The sequence below is a fragment of the Natator depressus genome, chromosome 5, assembly GCF_965152275.1.
Source record: "Natator depressus isolate rNatDep1 chromosome 5, rNatDep2.hap1, whole genome shotgun sequence".
Lineage (NCBI taxonomy): Eukaryota > Metazoa > Chordata > Testudines > Cheloniidae > Natator > Natator depressus.
The window spans coordinates 25,805,292-25,826,235 of NC_134238.1; the positions used below are offsets into that span (position 1 = coordinate 25,805,292).

At 43.6% G+C, this 20,944-nt stretch overlaps 1 protein-coding gene across 1 annotated transcript in view; it reads right to left on the reverse strand.

Annotated features, from left to right (window-relative positions):
• CPLANE1 (ciliogenesis and planar polarity effector complex subunit 1) overlaps window positions 1–20,944 on the reverse strand; it is a 183,830-nt gene that overhangs the window by 56,301 nt on the left and 106,585 nt on the right. The window contains exons 31-34 of the mRNA XM_074952488.1: window positions 16,013–16,081; window positions 15,307–15,499; window positions 14,363–14,635; window positions 13,396–14,172 (exon numbers count right to left, since the gene is read on the reverse strand). Of these exons, the coding sequence (XP_074808589.1) occupies window positions 13,396–14,172; window positions 14,363–14,635; window positions 15,307–15,499; window positions 16,013–16,081 (1,312 nt within the window). The remainder of the gene's footprint in view (window positions 1–13,395; window positions 14,173–14,362; window positions 14,636–15,306; window positions 15,500–16,012; window positions 16,082–20,944) is intronic.

Here is a 20,944-nt window from a genome sequence, read left to right on the forward strand (position 1 = left end):
ATCCTAGTAATCCTTCTCTGCACCTGTTCCAATTTGAGTTCATCTTTCTTGAACACTGGAGCCCAGAACTGCACACAGTATTCCAGATGAGATTTTACCAGTGCCTTGTATAATGGTACTAACACTTCCCTGTGTCTACTGGAAATACCTCAGCTGATGCATCTTAGGATTGCATTAGCCTTTTGCATGGCTCCATCACATTGACAGCTCATAGTCATCCTGAGATCAACCAATACACCCACGTCTTTCTGCTCCTGTCGCTTCCAATTGAGAAGTCCGCAACTTATAGAAAAAATTCTTGTTGTTAGTCCCTACATGCATGACCTTGCACTTTGAACTGTTAAATTTCATCCCATTTCTATTACTCCAGTTTACAAGATCATCCAGATCTTCTTGTATGATATTCCGGTCCTCTTCTGTATTGGCAATACCTCCCAAGTTTGTGTCATCTGCAAATTTTATTAGCTCTCTCACTTTTTGTGCCAAGGTCAGTAATAAGATTGGTCCCAAGACTCTTCCTGAGGAACTCCACTAGTAACCTCCCTCCAGCCTGACAGTTCACCTTTCAGTATGCTGTTTTCTCCCCTTTAACAAGTTCCTTATTGACTTTCAATCATCATATTAATCCCTATCTTCTCCAATATATCTAATAATGCCTTACTGAAATCCAGGTAGATGAAATCTACTGCATTTCCTTTGTCTACAAAATCATTTATCTTCTCAAAAGAAGGAAATCAGGTTGGTCTGGCATGATCTACCTTTTGTAAAATCTTATTGCATTTTATTCCAATTACCGTTCACCTCTACGTCCTTAACTACTTTTTCTTTCAAAATTTGTTCCAAGACCTTGCATAAACTTGAGAACAAACTAACAAGCCTGTAGTTTCCTGGATACTTTTTTTTCCTCTTTCTTAAAAATAGGAACTATATTAGCAATTCTCCAATCATAGGGTATGATCCCTGAGTTTACAGATTCATTAAAAATCCTAGCTATTGGACTTGCAATTTCATGTGCCAGTTCCTTAAATATTCCTGGATGGAGATTCTCCTGGTCCCCTGATTTAGTCCCCTTAAGCTGTTTGAGTTTGATTTCTACCTCAGATGTGGTAATTTCTACTTCCATATCCTCATTGCCATTAGCCACGCTGCCACTGCCCCTAAGCTTTTCATTAGCCTTACTAAAAAATGAGGCAAAGTATTTAATTTAGGTGTTAGGCCATGCCTAGATAATCTTTAATCTCCACTCCCCATCCTCAATGCTTATCAATCCCACTTCTTCTTTCCTTGTTTTCTTATTTATATGGCTATAAAACCTTTCATTATTGGTTTTAATTCCCTTTGCGAAGTCCAACTCTGTTTGGCTCTTGGCAGTTTGCACTTTATTCCTACACTTTCTGATCTTCAAGAGGTAGTCTTCCTTGCTGATCCTTCCCATCTTCCATTCCTTGTAGGCTTTCTGCTTTCACTTAATCCTTACACCTTCTTGTCAACTGTCTAAATGGGCCATCTTGATTATCACTACAAAAGTTTTTTTCTCTTGCTGATAATAGCTCATCTTAACTAATTAGCCTCTTACAGTTTGTATGGCAACTTCCACCTTCTCTGTATGTGTGTGTGTGTATATATATATATATAATCTTCTTACTATATGTTCCATTCTGTGCATCTGATGAAGTGGGCTATAGCCCACAAAAGCTTATGCTCTAATAAATTTGTTAGTCTCTAAGGTGCTACAAGTACTCCTGTTCTTTTTACTTAATCACCTGTTTGAGATGCTTGCTGATCCAGGTTGGTCTGCAACCCTTCCCTACGAATTCACCACCCCCTCCCTTGGTGGGGATTCAGGGTTCAGATAGCTTATGCAACTCTGACTTAAAGTAATTCCAAGTTTCCTCCACATTCAGATCCTTGAGTTCTTCAGTCCACTCCACTTCCCTAACTAATTCCCTTAATTCAGTGGTTCTCAACCTATTTACCATTGTGGGCCACACATAAAGCTCTCTGTGTGTTATGTGGGCTGTATCCACACAATATATATATTACCTGGATGGCCCTGAGGATGTCACATGTGCTGACTGGGCTGCAAGCGGCCTGTGGACCACAGGTTGAAAATCACTGCCTTAATTTTTTGAAATTAGCTCTTTTGAAATCAAGGAAAGCAACTATTTGATGAAGAAATCTGTCAGCTATCAGATCCAGGAAAATCTGGGCCTTACTATTATTATTAGCATGTGTCCTCCAATCTCTATCTGGGAAGTTAAAGTCTCCCATAAACACACAATTCCCAGTAGAATTTATTTCATTAAAAACATTAAAGAGGTCTCTATCCAAATCCAAATCGGATCCTGGTGTTCTGTAGCTCACCCCAACCACTATAGGGGAACCTCTAGTAGCTTTCTTCCTCAAAGTGATTTTGGCCCAGACTCTTTCTTATCCATTCCATCACTTCTAATTTCTTTATAGTCCACCTCATCATTAATATACAATGCTGCTCTGCTACCTTTGCCTTTTTTTGTGTCTTTCCTGAACAGCACATACCCCTCAATACCTGTACTCCAGTCATGACTACTATTCCACTATGTTTCTGTTATCCCTATAATATTTGGTTTCACTTTCTGCATTAGTACTTCTAGTTCCTCCATTCTGTTACCCAGGCTCCTTGCACTAGTGTGCAAACATCTTAATTGTTCCTGCTCGGCTTCATCCACATTCCTTGCCCAAGGGGCTACAGGCATTCTACTGCCAGTATCACCTATCTGACTGGTATCAGCACAATCCTTCCTCTTAACGTCCATTCTGCTACCCATTGCTGTTCCCATCTCTATTGCTGTATCCTTTCTTGATTTTCTTCCCTCTCAATGTTAAAATCAGGCGTGGAGATTATAAGAACATCTCCCAGCCATCTCCCGAGTTCCTAGTTTAAAGCTCTTAACGAGCTGTGCCAATCTCCATCCCAGAGGTCTATTTCCCTCCCTACTCAGGTGGAGTCCATCCCATGAGAACTATCCTCTGTCCATGAACGCCTCCCAGTGGTCAAACATCCCAAAGCCTTCCTTATAGCACGACTGACTGAGCCATCTTTGATCATCATAATCTTTTCTCACCTTTGTTCTCCTCCTCTAGGGACAGGCAGAATCCCACTGAAGATTACCTGAGCCTCCATTTCCTTAAGCATCTTTCCCAGGCTGGCATAGTCTCCCGATATGTTCCACTGAGAATCTAGTTGTGCCATTTGTTCCCACATGAAGGACAATCAATGGATTGTTTCCTGCTCCCATTAGGATCCTCTTCAGCTTCAGGTCCACATCCCATTTCTGAGCATCTGACAGACAGCAAACCCTTCTGTTCTGCACTGGTGACAGGCCTGTCTATTGTTCTTAGTAGGGCGTCCCCAATCACATACACCTGCCTTTTCCTGGTGATGGTGTTTCATGTTCTTTTCGGCTGCAAGTTCTCTTGTCTTTTATTCTCCCTTGCAATCTTCTGCAAGTCATCCTGCATCTTCCTGGGGTTGTGAACTCTGGCTATCTCCATTGACTCTTCCCCTCTTCTTACAGGACTAACCGCTCTTCTCTTTTTCCTTGCCCTCTCTCCTTCAGTTACAGCCTGATGTGCCCCTTCTTCATTTTCCAACCCAGCAAACCTGTTCCTGGGCTCTATTTCTCCTTCATTAGCCAGTCTTCTTCTCTGACTGGTTCTTGTAGTTGCATGCCTCCACTGACCATTTCCCTCACCTAGCAGTCTCCCCTATCAGTTCTTCAGTCCAGCTTGCATCCATAAGTCTTGAATTTTCCCTTCAGCCTCCTCTTGCCTTTGATCCATCATCTGCTTCAACCCCTTTTGAAACTCAACTATAGCTTCCACCTGCAGCTCCAAGCCTCGGATCTTCTCTTCCATCAGTTCTATCAGGCACCACGTCATACAAATGAAGCTCTTTTCAGGAACCCACTCTAGGATCATGTATATCCCACAGCTTCCATATCTGATCATCTTCATGGGCTCTTCCATTGCTTGGGTCACTATCACTGGTGCCTCTGTAGCTGTCATTTCCTTCCCACCTAACCTCCTGTCAAGGAAAAAGAAACAAAACAAAAAAAAAGAAAATAACCCAAAACACAAACCAAAAGAAATCCAGAACACCAAACTCCTTCCTCCAACTCCCCCTAAAACTCCCGTTTACAGCTCTGTTTGCCGGCTCCTGTGTGCTGGATACCAAAATGTGTCAGACGCTATTAGAGAATCCATACTGAACTACACTTTTCTTCCAGTGCCTACGTTAACTGAGAGTTTTCCAAGTCCAGATGAAGGCGTCCCTGCTTCAAGAGATCTTGTCTTTTCTGCATGTGCAATGTGGGTTCCTGGGCAATCTAGCAAAGCCGGAGGAGGACTTGAACTTTCCCTTTTCTTCTTTTCTATAAATGATGGGCCTAACATCCATGAATTTATTCAATTCTTTTTTTGAACCAGTTATACTTTTGGCTATCACAACATCCTTTGGCAATGTGTTCCACTGATAGACTGTGCGCTGTGTGAAGAAGTACTTCCTTATATTGTTTTAAAAGTGCTGCCTATTAATTTCATTGGGTGACCCCTGGTTCTAGTCTGAAGGGGTGTGACAGGGTGGACTAGGTCTGGAGGCCTCGCAGCACTGCCTCACCCCACCCCAGAAAAGAGAGGAGGAGAAAGTCCTCCAGGCAACCTAGAGGGGCTGCATGGGAGCACGCAATCAGAGGGGCTGCCGGAGCAACCAATCAGGGCTAGAAGGGCCATATATAAAGGGACCAGAAGAGGAAATGTAGTCAGTTACTATCTGGAACTTGAAGAGGAAGAATGAGATGCCTGGCTGACTGGAAGAGCAGTAGGATTATGGACAGATCAGTGCAGGTAGGCTGAGCCCTGGACCTAGCCAGATCAGGCGAGGGTACCGTGATGGGCCCTGCTGGTCTAACTGAAGGCTGAGCCCAGGTGAGCGCTGGCAAAAGGACACCAACTGAGGGTACCAAGATGGGCCCCTGTTGGGCTGTTAAAGAAGGTAGTATCTCCATGAAGGAAGCCTTGGTGCTATGGCCCCATCCCAAGGCCATGAGAGAGAAGTAGAAACTGTATACCCCGGAAGGGGGGACAGTGTGTGTCTGACTCAGCCACAGGTCTGAGTCACTGAAGACCCACTGAAAGAACTATCGGGAGGGAGGGGGCCTCACAAGAGGTGGGTCCTACCCTGTTGTAAAAATTGAAAAAAAGCAGATTCACACTCGACCAGCAAGGGAGCACCCATGAGAGGTGGGTGCTACCCCATTCAAAAATGAATGATTGCAGGCACTATCAGCCAGAGAGGGGGGTGCTTGTGAGAGGTGAGTGCCAATGTCATTACAAGGGGTAAACAACACTTCCTCCACACCATTCATGATTTTATAGAACTCTATCATAGAATATCAGGGTTGGAAGGGACCCCAGAAGGTCATCTAGTCCAACCCCCTGCTCGAAGCAGGACCAATCCCCAACTAAATCATCCCAGCCAGGGCTTTGTCAAGCCTGACCTTAAAAACCTCTAAGGAAGGAGATTCTACCACCTCCCTAGGTAACGCATTCCAGTGTTTCACCACCCTCTTAGTGAAAAAGTTTTTCCTAATATCCAATCTAAACCTCCCCCATTGCAACTTGAGACCATTACTCCTTGTTCTGTCATCTGCTACCACTGAAAACAGTCTAGATCCATCCTCTTTGGAACCCCCTTTCAGGTAGTTCAAAGCAGCTATCAAATCCCCACCCATTCTTCTCTTCCGCAGACTAAACAATCCCAGTTCCCTCAACCTCTCCTCATAAGTCATGTGCTCCAGACCCCTAATCATTTTTGTTGCCCTCCGCTGGACGTTTTCCAATTTTTCCGTATCCTTCTTGTAGTGTGGGGCCCAAAACTGGACACAGTACTCCACATGAGGCCTCACCAACGTTGAACAGAGGGGAACGATCACCTCCCTCGATCTGCTGTTAATGCCCCTACTTATACATCCCAAAATGCCATTGGCCTTCTTGGCAACAAGGGCACACTGTTGACTCATATCCAGCTTCTCGTCCACTGTAACCCCTAGGTCCTTTTCTGCAGAACTGCTGCCTAGCCATTTGGTCCCTCGTCTGTAGCAATGCATGGGATTCTTCCGTCCTAAGTGCAGGACTCTGCACTTGTCCTTGTTGAACCTCATCAGATTTCTTTTGGACCAATCCTCTAATTTGTCTAGGGCCCTCTGTATCCTATCCCTACCCTCCAGCGTGTCTACCTCTCCTCCCAGTTTAGTGTCATCTGCAAACTTGCTGAGGTTGCAATCCACACCATCCTCCAGATCATTAATGAAGATACTGAACAAAACCGGCCCGAGGACCGACCCTTGGAGCACTCCACTTGATACCGGCTGCCAACTAGACATGGAGCCATTGATGACTACCCGTTGAGCCCGACAATCTAGCCAGCTTTCTATCCACCTTATAGTCCATTCATCCAGTCCATACTTCTTTAACTTGCTGGCAAGAATACTGTGGGAGACAGTGTCAAAAGCTTTGCTAAAGTCAAGGACTAACACGTCCACTGCTTTCCCCTCATCCACAGAGCCAGTTATCTTGTCATAGAAGGCAATTAGATTAGTCAGGCATGACTTGCCCTTGGTGAGTCCATGCTGATTGTTCCTGATCACTTTCCTCTCCTCTAAGTGCTTCAGAACTGATTCCTTGAGGACCTGCTCCATGATTTTTCCAGGGACTGAGGTGAGGCTGACTAGCCTGTAGTTCCCCGCATCCTCCTCTTTCCCTTTTTTAAAGATGGGCACTACATTAGCTTTTTTCCAGTCGTCCGGGACCTCCCCTGATCACCATGAGTTTTCAAAGATAATGGCCAATAGCTCTGCAATCACATCCGCCAACTCCTTTAGCACTCTCGGATGCAGCGCATCCGGCCCCATGGACTTGTGCTCGTCCAGCTTTTCTAAATAGTCCCTAACCACTTCTTTCTCCACAGAGGGCTGGTCACCTCCTCCCCATGCTGTGCTGCCCAGTGCAGTAGTATGGGAGCTGACCTTGTTCGTGAAGACAGACGCAAAAAAAGCATTGAGTACATTAGCTTTTCCCACATCCTCTGTCACTAGGTTGCCTCCATCATATCCCCTCTTAACTGTTTTTTTCTAAGATGAACAATCCCAGTCTTCTTAATCTCTCGTTCTACGCAAACTGATCCATATCCCAACACATTAGTTTGCCTTTCTGTGTACTTTTTCCAATTCTAATACATCTTCTCAGAGATGGGGCCACCAGAACTACATGTAGTATTCAAGGTGTGGGTGTACCATGGATTTATATAGAAGCAATATTTTCTGTCTTATTGTCTATCCCTTTCCTAATGGTTCCTAACAATGCTAGCATTTTGGCTGCCGCTGCAGACTGAGCAGATTTTTAGAGAACTATTCACGGTGACTCCAAAATCTCCTTCTTGGGTTCCAAATTATCTGTTACCACTCATCATTTTATATATATATAGTTGGGATTATGTTTTCCAATGTGCGTTACTTTGCAGTTATCAACACTGAATTTCATCTGACATTTTGTTGCCCAGTCACACAGTCTTGTGAGATCCCTTTGTAACTTGTTGCAGTCAGCTTTGGACCTAACTGTCTTGAGTAATTTTGTATAGTCCGCAAACTTTACTATCCTGTGAGGCTTGCATTCATAGTGAGTATACAAGGATCTGGAGTGAAAATTGGGTCAGCTTTCTGTATGTTGTTTGTACTTAACTGCCAACAAAGGGACATTCAGATATGACCTGAGAATAACAAATCATTTTGCATTGTATTGGGTTCATGGTTCTGTATCCTCAGAAGACATTTCTGCAGGTGCATTTTAATAAACCTATCCAGGAAATGAAGCCGGTCATGGCACCAGTAATCCAAACAAGGCACCAGCAAACCACTGGAGATAGAGACCTATAGATGACCATTGCCAGGAAATTACTGATGCAATGAATTTTTGGCTCTTGGCAAATCTTTACCATAATAAAACGGTGACCAAAGCCATGCTTGTTTTGACCCCTGGGTGAGCAAGTCTCCGCATTAAGTTCGAAAAATATTATTGATTTTGAACTGGTGGATATGAATTCTTTCCTGCATTTGTCCACATATAAATAGATCTGTTTCTCTGGATAGGGCACCGACTGGCTTTTTTATAAGGGTATGTCAACACAAAGAGTAACTGTGCAGTAAACTGGGGTGTAAATCTGCAGTGCTCTAGCCTGCTTTGGACTAACTGGCTATGTGGACCCTGCTACCACACACTAACATTCCATAGTGTGCTGTAATCAATATTTCCTCATAGGTCGTGTTTTCTAGATCTTGAATAATTTTTGTTGCACTCTGGATTTTCTCCAATTTGTTCACATCTTTCCCAAAGTGTGGTGCCCAGAACTGGACATAGTACTCTAATTGAGGCTTTATCACCGCTGAGTAGAGTGATTACTTCTCGTGTCTTGCTTATAACACTCTGGAAACACATTCTGGAATTAGGTTCTTTTTTTGCAAAACTATTACATTGTTGACTCATATTTAGTTTTGTGATCCACTATAACCCTGAGATCCTTTTCTGCAATACTCCTTCCTAGGCAGACATTTCCCCATTTTTGTATTTGTGCAATTGAGTATTCCTTCCTAAGTACTTTGCATTTGTCCTTATTGAATTTTGTCCTATTTATTTCCGACAATTTCTCTAGTTTGTCAAGATCATTTTCAATTCTAATACTGTTCTCCAAGCACTTGCAACCTCTCCCAGCTTGGTACCATTCATGGGGAGTGGAATCCTCATGTGACTCTGATCTGGTCACAGACTGCCTGAAGTGCTCCTTATGCTTTAATATAGAGTCAGCCTGTGGAGCAAGAGTGGAGTGGAGAGAGACTCTTTCATGATCCTGAGCCCTTTTCTTTGACAGGGCAAGGATTTATTGCTGACATGTAGAAGGCACAAATCACATTCCGCTGGTGCTTGAAATCTGAGCCCCTTTCCTTAGAGTCAGGGTCCTTGGGCTGTATACCAGATAGACCCAATTCCCATTAACTGCAGCCTGAGGGAGTGCTTCACAGAATAGACGGGTTCTCTGCATGCCTGGAGTGACATGTCATAGGGCAAGGGGCAGAGCACAGTGTTACAGAGCACTGTGAGAGCCTCTGCATAGGAGAATGGCTCTAGCAAACTCCCTTATATGGAGGTGTTATGAATTGCTGCCTTGCAAATATGATGCTTGCTTTTGCATTTTGGGGACCAAGTCTCTGGGGTTTGCATAACTCACTCCTGAACATCATGACAATCCCCAAATTTACAGTGAGAGGAAGCACAGGTGTTTAGAAGCCCTACTTTTTTTCCCTATGGAGCTGAGGACCCCCTTCAGTATCCAGAGAGTAGTCAGAAAATCTTCCCCCTCCAACCTGAGTCTGTTGTGTGTCTTACCCAAAGCTGACTGGATAGGATCCTTCTCATCCTTAGACTTTCTCCCTGAAATGTTCAGATGCTCCTGAGCTTTTCTGTAATGGAGTTAAGGCTCTTTGGGGAAGAAGGGATTCAACATGCCAGTCCAACACTCTGTCCTTTCACTGTGAGAGTTGGCTGTAATTCACCCTCTGTAGAGCCTGTAAATACTGCCTCACACAGGCAACACTTTAGCCCAGTGTTTGCAGTTCTTCTGGGAAGAAGGATAAAGGAGTTGGAGGCGCAAGTGGTCTTCTCGTCCATCCTCCCCGTGGAAGGAAAAGGCCTGGGTAGGGACCGTCGAATCGTGGAAGTCAACGAATGGCTACGCAGGTGGTGTCGGAGAGAAGGCTTTGGATTCTTTGACCATGGGATGGTGTTCCATGAAGGAGGAGTGCTGGGCAGAGACGGGCTCCATCTTACGAAGAGAGGGAAGAGCATCTTTGCCAGCAGGCTGGCTAACCTAGTGAGGAGGGCTTTAAACTAGGTTCACCGGGGGAAGGAGACCAAAGCCCTGAGGTAAGTGGGAAAGCGGGATACCGGGAGGAAGCACAGGCAGGAATGTCTGTGAGGGGAGGGCTCCTGCCTCATACTGGGAATGAGGGGCGATCAACAGGTTATCTCAAGTGCTTATATACAAATGCACAAAGCCTTGGAAATAAGCAGGGAGAACTGGAGGTCCTGGTGATGTCAAGGAACTATGACGTGATTGGAATAACAGAGACTTGGTGGGATAACTCACATGACTGGAGTACAGTCATGGATGGTTATAAACTGTTCAGGAAGGACAGGCAGGGCAGAAAAGGTGGGGGAGTAGCACTGTATGTAAGGGAGCAGTATGACTGCTCAGAGCTCCGGTACGAAACTGTGGAAAAACCTGAGTGTCTCTGGATTAAGTTTAGAAGTGTGTGCAACAAGAGTGATGTAGTGGTGGGAGTCTGCTATAGACCACCGGACCAGGGGGATGAGGTGGATGAGGCTTTCTTCCGGCAACTCACGGAAGCTACTAGATCGCATGCCCTGATTCTCATGGGTGACTTTAATTTTCCTGATATCTGCTGGGAGAGCAATACAGCGGTGCATAGACAATCCAGGAAGTTTTTGGAAAGCGTAGGGGACAATTTCCTGGCGCAAGTGCTAGGGGAGCCAACTAGGGGGGGCGCTTTTCTTGACCTGCTGCTCACAAACCGGGTAGAATTAGTGGGGGAAGCAAAAGTGGATGGGAATCTGGGAGGCAGTGACCATGAGTTGGTTGAGTTCAGGATCCTGACGCAGGGAAGAAAGGTAAGCAGCAGGATACGGACCCTGGACTTCAGGAAAGCAGACTTCGACTCCCTCAGGGAACAGATGGCCAGGATCCCCTGGGGGACTAACATGAAGGGGAAGGGAGTCCAGGAGAGCTGGCTGTATTTCAAGGAATCCCTGTTGAGGTTACAGGGACAAACCATCCCGATGAGTCGAAAGAATAGTAAACATGGCAAGCGACCAGCTTGGCTTAATGGTGAAATCCTAGCGGATCTTAAACATAAAAAAGAAGCTTACAAGAAGTGGAAGGTTGGACATATGACCAGGGAAGAGTATAAAAATATTGCTCGGGCATGTAGGAAAGATATCAGGAGGGCCAAATCGCACCTGGAGCTGCAGCTAGCAAGAGATGTCAAGAGTAACAAGAAGGGTTTCTTCAGGTATGTTGGCAACAAGAAGAAAGCCAAGGAAAGTGTGGGCCCCTTACTGAATGAGGGAGGCAACCTAGTGACAGAGGATGTGGAAAAAGCTAATGTACTCAATGCTTTTTTTGCCTCTGTTTTCACTAACAAGGTCAGCTCCCAGACTGCTGCGCTGGGCATCACAGAATGGGGAAGAGATGACCAGCCCTCTGTGGAGATAGAGGTGGTTAGGGACTATTTAGAAAAGCTGGACGTGCACTAGTCCATGGGGCCGGACGAGTTGCATCCGAGAGTGCTGAAGAAATTGGCGGCTGTGATTGCAGAGCCCTTGGCCATTATCTTTGAAAACTCGTGGCGAACGGGGGAAGTCCCGGATGACTGGAAAAAGGCTAATGTAGTGCCAATCTTTAAAAAAGGGAAGAGGGAGGATCCTGGGAACTACAGGCCAGTCAGCCTCACCTCAGTCCCTGGAAAAATCATGGAGCAGGTCCTCAAAGAATCAATCCTGAAGCACTTACATGAGAGGAAAGTGATCAGGAACAGTCAGCATGGATTCACCAAGGGAAGGTCATGCCTGACTAATCTAATCGCCTTTTATGATGAGATTACTGGTTCTGTGGATGAAGGGAAAGCAGTGGATGTATTGTTTCTTGACTTTAGCAAAGCTTTTGACACGGTCTCCCACAGTATTCTTTTGACACGGTCTCCCACAGTATTCTTGTCAGCAAGTTAAGGAAGTATGGGCTAGATGAATGCACTATAAGGTGGGTAGAAAGCTGGCTAGATTGTCGGGCTCAACGGGTAGTGATCAATGGCTCCATGTCTAGTTGGCAGCCGGTATCAAGTGGAGTCCCCCAGGGGTCGGTCCTGGGGCCGGTTTTGTTCAATATCTTCATAAATGATCTGGAGGATGGTGTGGATTGCACTCTCAGCAAATTTGCAGATGATACTAAACTGGGAGGAGTGGTAGATACGCTGGAGGGGAGGGATAGGATACAGAAGGACCTAGACAAATTGGAGGATTGGGCCAAAAGAAATCTGATGAGGTTCAATAAGGATAAGTGCAGGGTCCTGCACTTAGGATGGAAGAATCCAATGCACCGCTACAGACTAGGGACCGAATGGCTAGGCAGCAGTTCTGCGGAAAAGGACCTAGGGGTGACAGTGGACGAGAAGCTGGATATGAGTCAACAGTGTGCCCTTGTTGCCAAGAAGGCCAATGGCATTTTGGGATGTATAAGTAGGGGCATAGCGAGCAGATCGAGGGATGTGATCGTTCCCCTCTATTCGACACTGGTGAGGCCTCATTTGGAGTACTGTGTCCAGTTTTGGGCCCCACACTACAAGAAGGATGTGGATAAATTGGAGAGAGTCCAGCGAAGGGCAACAAAAATGATTAGGGGTCTAGAGCACATGACTTATGAAGAGAGGCTGAGGGAGCTGGGATTGTTTAGTCTGCAGAAGAGAAGAATGAGGGGGGATTTGATAGCTGCTTTCAACTACCTGAAAGGGGGTTCCAAAGAGGATGGCTCTAGACTGTTCTCAATGGTAGCAGATGACAGAACGAGGAGTAATGGTCTCAAGTTGCAATGGGGGAGGTTTAGATTGGATATTAGGAAAAACTTTTTCACTAAGAGGGTGGTGAAACACTGGAATGCGTTACCTAGGGAGGTGGTAGAATCTCCTTCCTTAGAGGTTTTTAAGGTCAGGCTTGACAAAGCCCTGGCTGGGATGATTTAGTTGGGGATTGGTCCTGCTTCGAGCAGGGGGTTGGACTAGATGACCTTCTGGGGTCCCTTCCAACCCTGATATTCTATGATTCTATGAGAACAGCTCCACCATCCCAGAGTGGGGGCAGAGAAATCCTGGAGAAGAGGCACTGCAGTGGCGGGTCCAAGTGGTTGAAACAAACATGCTGTCAAATAACCTGATCCGGGGGGGCGGGGGGGGGAGGGTTGCGGGGAGGAGGAGGAAAGATTATAAGTCTTTACCATATGAAAATGAATAAAAATTAAAGTTATAAAACAAAATGATGGGGAGAAACCAAACCACCAACTTGTTCCTCTGCTGGAGACAGAAAATCTGGTGGCCTGAGCTGAAGGCATGGCTTAGTGCTGGTGCCTCCTCCAAATTACACAGGTGAGGGCATTATCCCATTAGTGAGGACTGAAGCTATGCAACAGGAAATATGCTTATTTAATTGCAACATAGAAAATATATTCCTAAAATCCATTACCTTGTTTTTTGGAGGTAAATTAGTGTGAAGAATCGGTATTCCTGTGTGCTGTAATGTGTCTCTGCAGTTGGTCTCCTCAGTTATAGGTCTAACGGGTATTAAAGAAGCAGGGATTGGTGGTCTTATAATTGGTGGAAATCTAGGTGCTGGGTCAAGCTGCAGGTGCAGTAAAGGAATTCCAGCTGAATGCTGGTAAATTCCATAGAAGGAAGCATGCTGAGCACTCCGTGGCTTCTCTGCACTCACATTTGTAGGAAGGTGCTGCAGAGGTGCAAAATTTTGCTCTCCTTCATATTGATCCAGATTAAGTAGTTTAGGAGGACTCTTGCTTTCAGCTTCTGCCCACCTCTTCTTTTCCTCATATACTTGCCTTATGATTTCAGGATCATATCTATTCAAATTCAAGTGTGTCATTGAAATAGTCTTGTCTCCTAGCATACATGACAGCGGAGGGTTCTGTAAAGAATTAGATGGATCCCAAACTACCCTTGGTTGGGGGAGTGACCCGATGAAAGCTTGTGAAACTTTTAATGGATATAAATTGAGTGGTTTTAAATGATCAGATTCAAGTTTAAGCAAAGGAAAGCCATTTTCATAATTTAAGGTTTTTGCAACTGGGATAAGTTTGGGTGTCTTCTGGATATCTAGGGAATGAGATAACAGATGAAGTGGTGTGGCTGGAGCTGAAGGAAGCAAGTCCTGAGATGCTGGAATAAATCCTGTTCCACTGGACTGGCTCTCTGATAGGCTTAAAGAAATATTCACTTCTGGATGATTCTAAATGAAAAAAGAACACACAATAGTACTTTAAACTATGTATAAGATCGCAATAAATCGTTACTAAATGTGGTCTCTATTACATGGTAATTCTGTCTAATGCAATTACTACAAGAAAGTTCTCTAATTTTTCAAATGGAATAACATCCGATATGCTTTTTCTTAAAAAGTAATGCTTGGTTTTACCTACATGTATACTTTCTTTGCTGCTTTGATCATTTAGGATACTTCTTTCCTGAGAAGGAGAGCTGCTCTTCTTATTAGACTTTCCAGCATTTTCTTTAGTGGGCAGCTGAGTCTCAGGAGAAATGTCTGCAGACTGTACAGGCAGGGCAGTGTGTGAAGCCTGGCTTCCTCCCAACTGAATAGCCTGAGACTGCTGCAGAAGATGCTGCATATTTGGCAAGCTGGCAAAGGATGACCCCACCATTTGCATTAAGTTCAGAAAGTTGACTTGCTGCAGCTAGAATGTAAATAAAAATAAAGCTAACATTATAAAAGTTGCTTAAATGGGTCTTGGACAAAATCCCTAGTTAAAACTTTTTACAGACCTAAAGATTATCCTAAAATTTATAGATAACCCTATTAAAATAGATAGCAACAGAAACAACATCCCAATGTCTCAATAACAAGTACACTAAATCGATATTTCTTTCGTGATACAATACGCTATGTGAAATAATAAGGTTATCCTACAACAACATATAGTCCTTTGCATTCCTTTATTTCAAAGCAAAGAAATCTAAACCTGAATAATACCAGGATGGAATAGTTTCAAATGTACCAGCATTAACTCATTAACATTTTAACTATACAGTTACTGTTTGTTCATAATGTCCCCTAATTTATATGAATAAAGGACATTAAGAGAACGTTAACAGTTAGTCCTCCTAAAAATATAATTGTTCAAACTGTACTGCTCCTCAAATTCACAAACCTTCTGATTAAGAAGTCAAAAGGTCATGAATTATGCCTAAAATAATTGGTTTCTACCTTCAGTTACCTTTAACCCAGAAATTTGCATAAAAGCATCATAGAATAACCTTGAAAGCAATCATTTTTCATATTGCTTGTTTTTTAAAATTGAACAGTTTAATCTGTGTTTCATTATTTTTAATAATGAGAGATTCTTACCTGAACTAATTTAAACATTTCATCTTGGAGCATCTGTCTGACAGCTTCTGAAGTGTTCAATGGCTCCGATATCTGCTCTCCATCCTGGACCTCTTGCTTCTTTGAACACACCGGACCATTATAGGGAACACTTGATACACCAGTGAAAGAAGGTTGATCATCACATGCACAAATCTCTATGTTACTTGAAGTACTGGGAATAAAAATAGTAATTTTTAGACACTTTCCAAAAGATATGGATTCTGAACACTGAACCTGATGATGAGAATCAGAGTGAAGTAAATGTATCAAAACTTTACAACTGGTAAGTTAAAATGCTAAATGAAAAATGATACCCATTAGCAAAAATAAGAGACACCTTGTTTTAGGTTTTCAGTGTGCATTCATCCCCTCTGGAAATCTGAATTTTTTTTTTAAACAAAATCAATTTTCTGGAGGAAAAAAGTAAAAAGACACATTTTTTAAAATTAGAACCATTTTTTCCCCTCTCTAATGGGTAGCAGATTTCTGGCCAGACCTGCTTAGATTCTGTGATCTCACAGGATCGCAGCACAAAGTGGTGTGGCTGTAGGTCTTATACCACAATGTACAGTAAACGCAAACATTATACATTTACTGCAAAGGAACACTGAACATAACATTAAGACTGCAGATTTAATAGGAATAATCCATAATTTACTACATAATGCATTACAGTTTCTCTTACCTAGGAGCATCTGCATTCATTTCTAAACAGAATGAATGAGGAATGGTGCTGGAAACAGCCTCAGCCATACTGTAAAGAAAGACAAAAATATAATTTTATTATAAATGTTTCAACCTTTATTATGTTGCATATTGTTTTTTAGTTATATGGAACATTTTTGAAAGATTTTGTATGTAAAATACAAGCTTGTTTACCTAATATGCATGTAAATTTAATCCAAGACATACTGAATTGAGTACCTTCTATCACTGTATAACACTACAGCTGAGTACACAATTGTTGATTGTTTATGCTTGGTCTCCATAGCAATCAGTAACTGACTCAAACAACATGGTTGAAGAGATTTTGATTATTCACACAAAATACTAGGCAACAGAAAGGCTGAGGACTGATTTGACTTGGCAAAACAAAGGAAAATCCCACATTTAAGGGACACTGTGAACATGATTGAAATGTGCATTTCTAAAAGGAAAAGTTAATGTCACGCAGCAACTCCTGAGGATAGTTTTTATGTGCCCTATTTTACAAAAAGGAAAAAACATACAGCCTTAAAATGGTAACGAAATACTAATGAAGACTTTATAAAGCTATGTAGATTTTAAAGACTACAACAAACTGTACACATATTGAGGACGTTTTATCTATATATATAATCAGTATTATTATAATGTAATTACATAGAATCATAGAACTGGAAGGGAACTCAAGAGGTCATCTAGTCCAGTCCCCTGCACTCAAGGCAGGACTAAGTATTATCTTGACCAGTGGTTCTTAACCTTTACTGCAGCCTGCACCCCTTTGGTTCTCAAAATATGTTCTTATCAAAAATTGTTGAAGTAGGTCAGTTCTTTAAACCTAGATATATTTTTGTTTGTATATTATGGTAATCATTAAAAAAAAAATCTATAATGTTAATAAATACATAGGTTTGACGAAACAAAGAAGTTGTACTTACGTCCCTGTGCTTAATTTGTGTTTTCGGTGATTTACCTTCTAAAGAAACCTGGCATGTCTCGGACCCCCGGGGGGTGCATGCACCCCAGGTTAAGAACCACTGATCTAGACCATCCCTGACAGATGTTTGTCCAAACTGCTCTTAAAAATCTCCAATGATGGAGATTCCACAACCTCCCTAGGCAATTTATTCCAGTGCTTAGCCACTCTGACAGTTAGGAAGTTCTTCCTACTGTCCAACCTAACTGCCCTTGCTGCAATTTAAGCCCATTGCTTCTTGTCCTATCCTCAGAAGTTAAGAACAATAATTTTTCTCTCTCCTCCTTGAAACAACCTTTTATGTACTTGAAAACTTAAGTCCCCTCTCAGTCTTCTCTTCTCAAAACTAAACAAACCCAATTTTTTCAATCTTCCCTCATAGGTCATGTTTTCTACACCTTCAATCATTTTTGTTGCTCTACTCTGGACTGTCTCCAATTTGTCCACATCCTTCCTGAAATGTGGCACCCAGAACTGAACACAATACTCCAGTTGAGGCTAATCAGTGCGGAGTAGAGCGGAAGAATTACTTCTTGTGTCTTGCTTACAATACTCCTGCTAATAGATCCCAGAATGATGTTTGTTTTCTTTTACAACAGTGTGACTCTGTTGACTCATAATTAGCTTGTGATCCACTATGACCCCCAGATCCCTTTCTGCAGTACTCCTTTCTAGGCAGTCCATTCCCATTTTATATGTGTGCAACTGATTGTTCCTTCCTAAGTGGAGAACTTTGCATTTGTCATTAAATTTCATCCTATTTACTTCAGACCATTTCTTCAGTTTGTCCAGATCATTTTGATTTTTAATCCTATCCTCCAAAGCACTTGCAACCCCTCCCAGCTTGGTATCATCCACAAACTTTATAAGTATACTCTCTATGCCATTATCTAAATCATTGATTGTAAGAGAGTGGTATGATTGCTCAGAGCTCCAGTATGAAACTGGAGAAAAGCCTGTTGAGAGTCTTTGGGTTATGTTTAGAAGGGAGAGCAACAAGGGTGATGTCAAGGTGGACGTGTGCTATAGACCACCGAACCAAGAGGATGAGGTAAACGAGGCTTTCTTCAGACAATTAACTGAAGTTTCCAGAGCACAGGTCCTGGTTCTAATGGGGGACTTCAATCACCCTGACATCTGCTGGAAGAGCAATACAGTAGTGCACAGACAATCCAGGAAGTTTTTGGAGAGAGTGTTGGGGACATCTTCCTGGTGCAACTACTGGAGGAACCAATCAGGGGTCAGTCTCCTCTTGACCTGCTGCTTACAAACAGGGAAGAATTGGTATGGGAAGTAGAAGTGGGTCGCAACCAAGGCAGCAGTGACCACGAGATGGTTGAGTTCAGGATCCTCACAAAAGGAAGAAAGGAGAGTAGCAAAATACAGACCCTGGACTTCAGAAAAGCAGATTTTGACTCTCTCAGGGAACTAATGGGCAGGATCCCCTGGGAGGCTAATATGAGGGGAAAAGGAGTCCAGGAAAGCTGACTGTATTTTAAAGAAGCCTTATTGAGGGTGCAGGAACAAACCATCCCCATGTGCAGAAAGATCAACAAATATAGCAGGCAACCAGCTTGGCTTAACAGTGAAATCTTCGGTGAGCTTAAACACAAAAAGGAAGCTTACAAGAAGTGGAAACTTGGACAGATGACGTGGAAGGAGTACAAAAATATGGTTCGAGCATGCAGGGGTGTAATCAGGAAGGCCAAAACACAACTGGAGTTGCAGCTAGCAAGGGATGTGAAGGGTAACAAGAAGGGCTTCTATAGGTTTGTTAGCAACAAGAAAAAGGTCAGGGAAAATGTGGGACCCTTAATGAATGGGGGAGGCAACCTAGTGACAGATGATGTGGAAAAAGCTGAAGTACTCAATGCTTTTTTTGCCTTGGTCTTCACAGACAAGGGCAGCTCCCACAATGCTGTCCTGGGCAGCACAGTATGGGGAGGAGGTGAGCAGCCCTCAATGGTGAAAGAACAGGTTAAAGACTATTTAGAAAAGCTGGACATGCACAAGTCCATGGGTCCAGATCTAATGCATCCGAGGGTGCTGAGGGAGTTGGCTGATGTGATAGCAGAGCCATTGGCCATTATCTTTGAAAACTTATGGCGCTCGGGGGAAGGTCCCGAATGATTGGAAAAAGGCAAATATAGTGCCCATCTTTAAAAAAGGGAAGAAGGAGAACCCAGAGAACTACAGACCCGTCAGCCTCACCTCAGTCCCTGGAAAAATCATGGAGCAGGTCCTCAAAGAAACCATTTTGAAACACTTGGAAGAGAGCAAGGTGATCAGGAACAGTCAACATGGATTCACCAAGGGCAAGTCATGCCTGACCAACCTGATTGCCTTCTAGTATGAGATAACTAGCTCTGTGGATATGGGGAAAGCGGTGGACATGATATATCTTGATGTTAGCAAAGCTTTTGGTACGGTCTTCCACAATATTCATCACAACAAGTTAAAAAAGTATGGATTGGATGAATGGACTATAAGGTGGATAGAAAGCTGGCTAGATTGTTGGGCTCAATGGGTAGCGATCAACGGCTCAATGTCTAGTTGGCAGCCGATATCAAGCAGAGTACCCCAGGGGTCAGACCTGGGGCCGGTTTTGTTTAACATCTTCATTAATGATCTGGAGGATGGGATGGATTGCACCCTCCGCAAGTTCGCAGATGACACTGAACTGGGGGGAGAGGTAGATACGCTGCAGGGTAAGGATAGAGTCCAGAGTGACCTAGACAAATTGGAGGATTGGGCCTAAAGAAATCTGATGAGGTTCAACAAGGACAAGTCCAGAGTTCTGCACTTAGAATGGAAGAATCCCATGCACTGCCACAGGCTGGGGGCTGACTGGCTAAGCAGCAGTTCTGTAGAAAAGGACCTGGGGATTACAGTGGATGAGAAGCTGGATATGAGTCAGCAGTGTACCCTTGTTGCCAAGAAGGCTAAAGGCATATTGGGCTGCATTAGTAGGAGCATTGCCAGCAGATCGAGGGAAGTGATTATTCCCCTTTATTCGGCACTGGTGCGGCCACATCTGGAGTACTGCATCCAGTTTTGGGTCCCCCACTACAGAAAGGATGTAGACTAATTGGAGAGAGTCCAGTGGAGGGCAACAAAAATTATCAGGCAGTTGGGGCACATGATTTATGAGGAGAGGCTGAGGGAACTGGGCTTATTTAGTCTGCAGAAGAGAAGAGTGAGAGGGGATTTGATAGCAGCCTTCAATTACCTGAAGGGGGGTTACAAAGAGGATGGAGCTCGGCTGTTCTCAGAGGTGACAGATGATAGAACAAAGTGGAAAGGTCTCAAGTTGCAGTGGGGGAGGTCTAGGGTGGATATTAGGAACAAATATTTCACCAGGAGAGTGGTGAAGCACTACAATGGCTTACCCAGGGAGGGGGTGGAATCTCCATCCTTAAAAGGTTTTTAAGGCCCGGCTTGACAAAGCCCTGTCTGGGATGATTTAGTTGGAGAGGTCCAGCTTTGAGCAGGGGGTTGGACTAGATGACCTCCTGAGGTCTCTTCCAAACCTAATCTTCTATGATTAATGAAGATATTGAACAGAACCAGACCCAGAACCGATCTCTGCGGGACCCCACGTGTTATGCCCTTCCAGCATGACTGTGAACCACTGATGATTACTCTCTGGGAACAATTTTCCAACCAGTTATGCACCCACCTTATAGTATCTCCATCTAGGTTGTATTTCCCTAGTTTGTTTATGAGAAGGTCATGCGAGACAGTATCAAAAGCATTACTAAAGTCAAGATATACCACATCTACTGCTTCCCCCCATCGACAAAGCTTGTTACCCTGTCAAAGAAAGCTATCAGGTTGGTTTGACACGATTTGTTCTTGACAAATCCACGCTGACGGTTACTTATCACCTCATTATCTTCTCAGCGTTTGCAAACTGATTGCTTAATTATTTGCTCCATT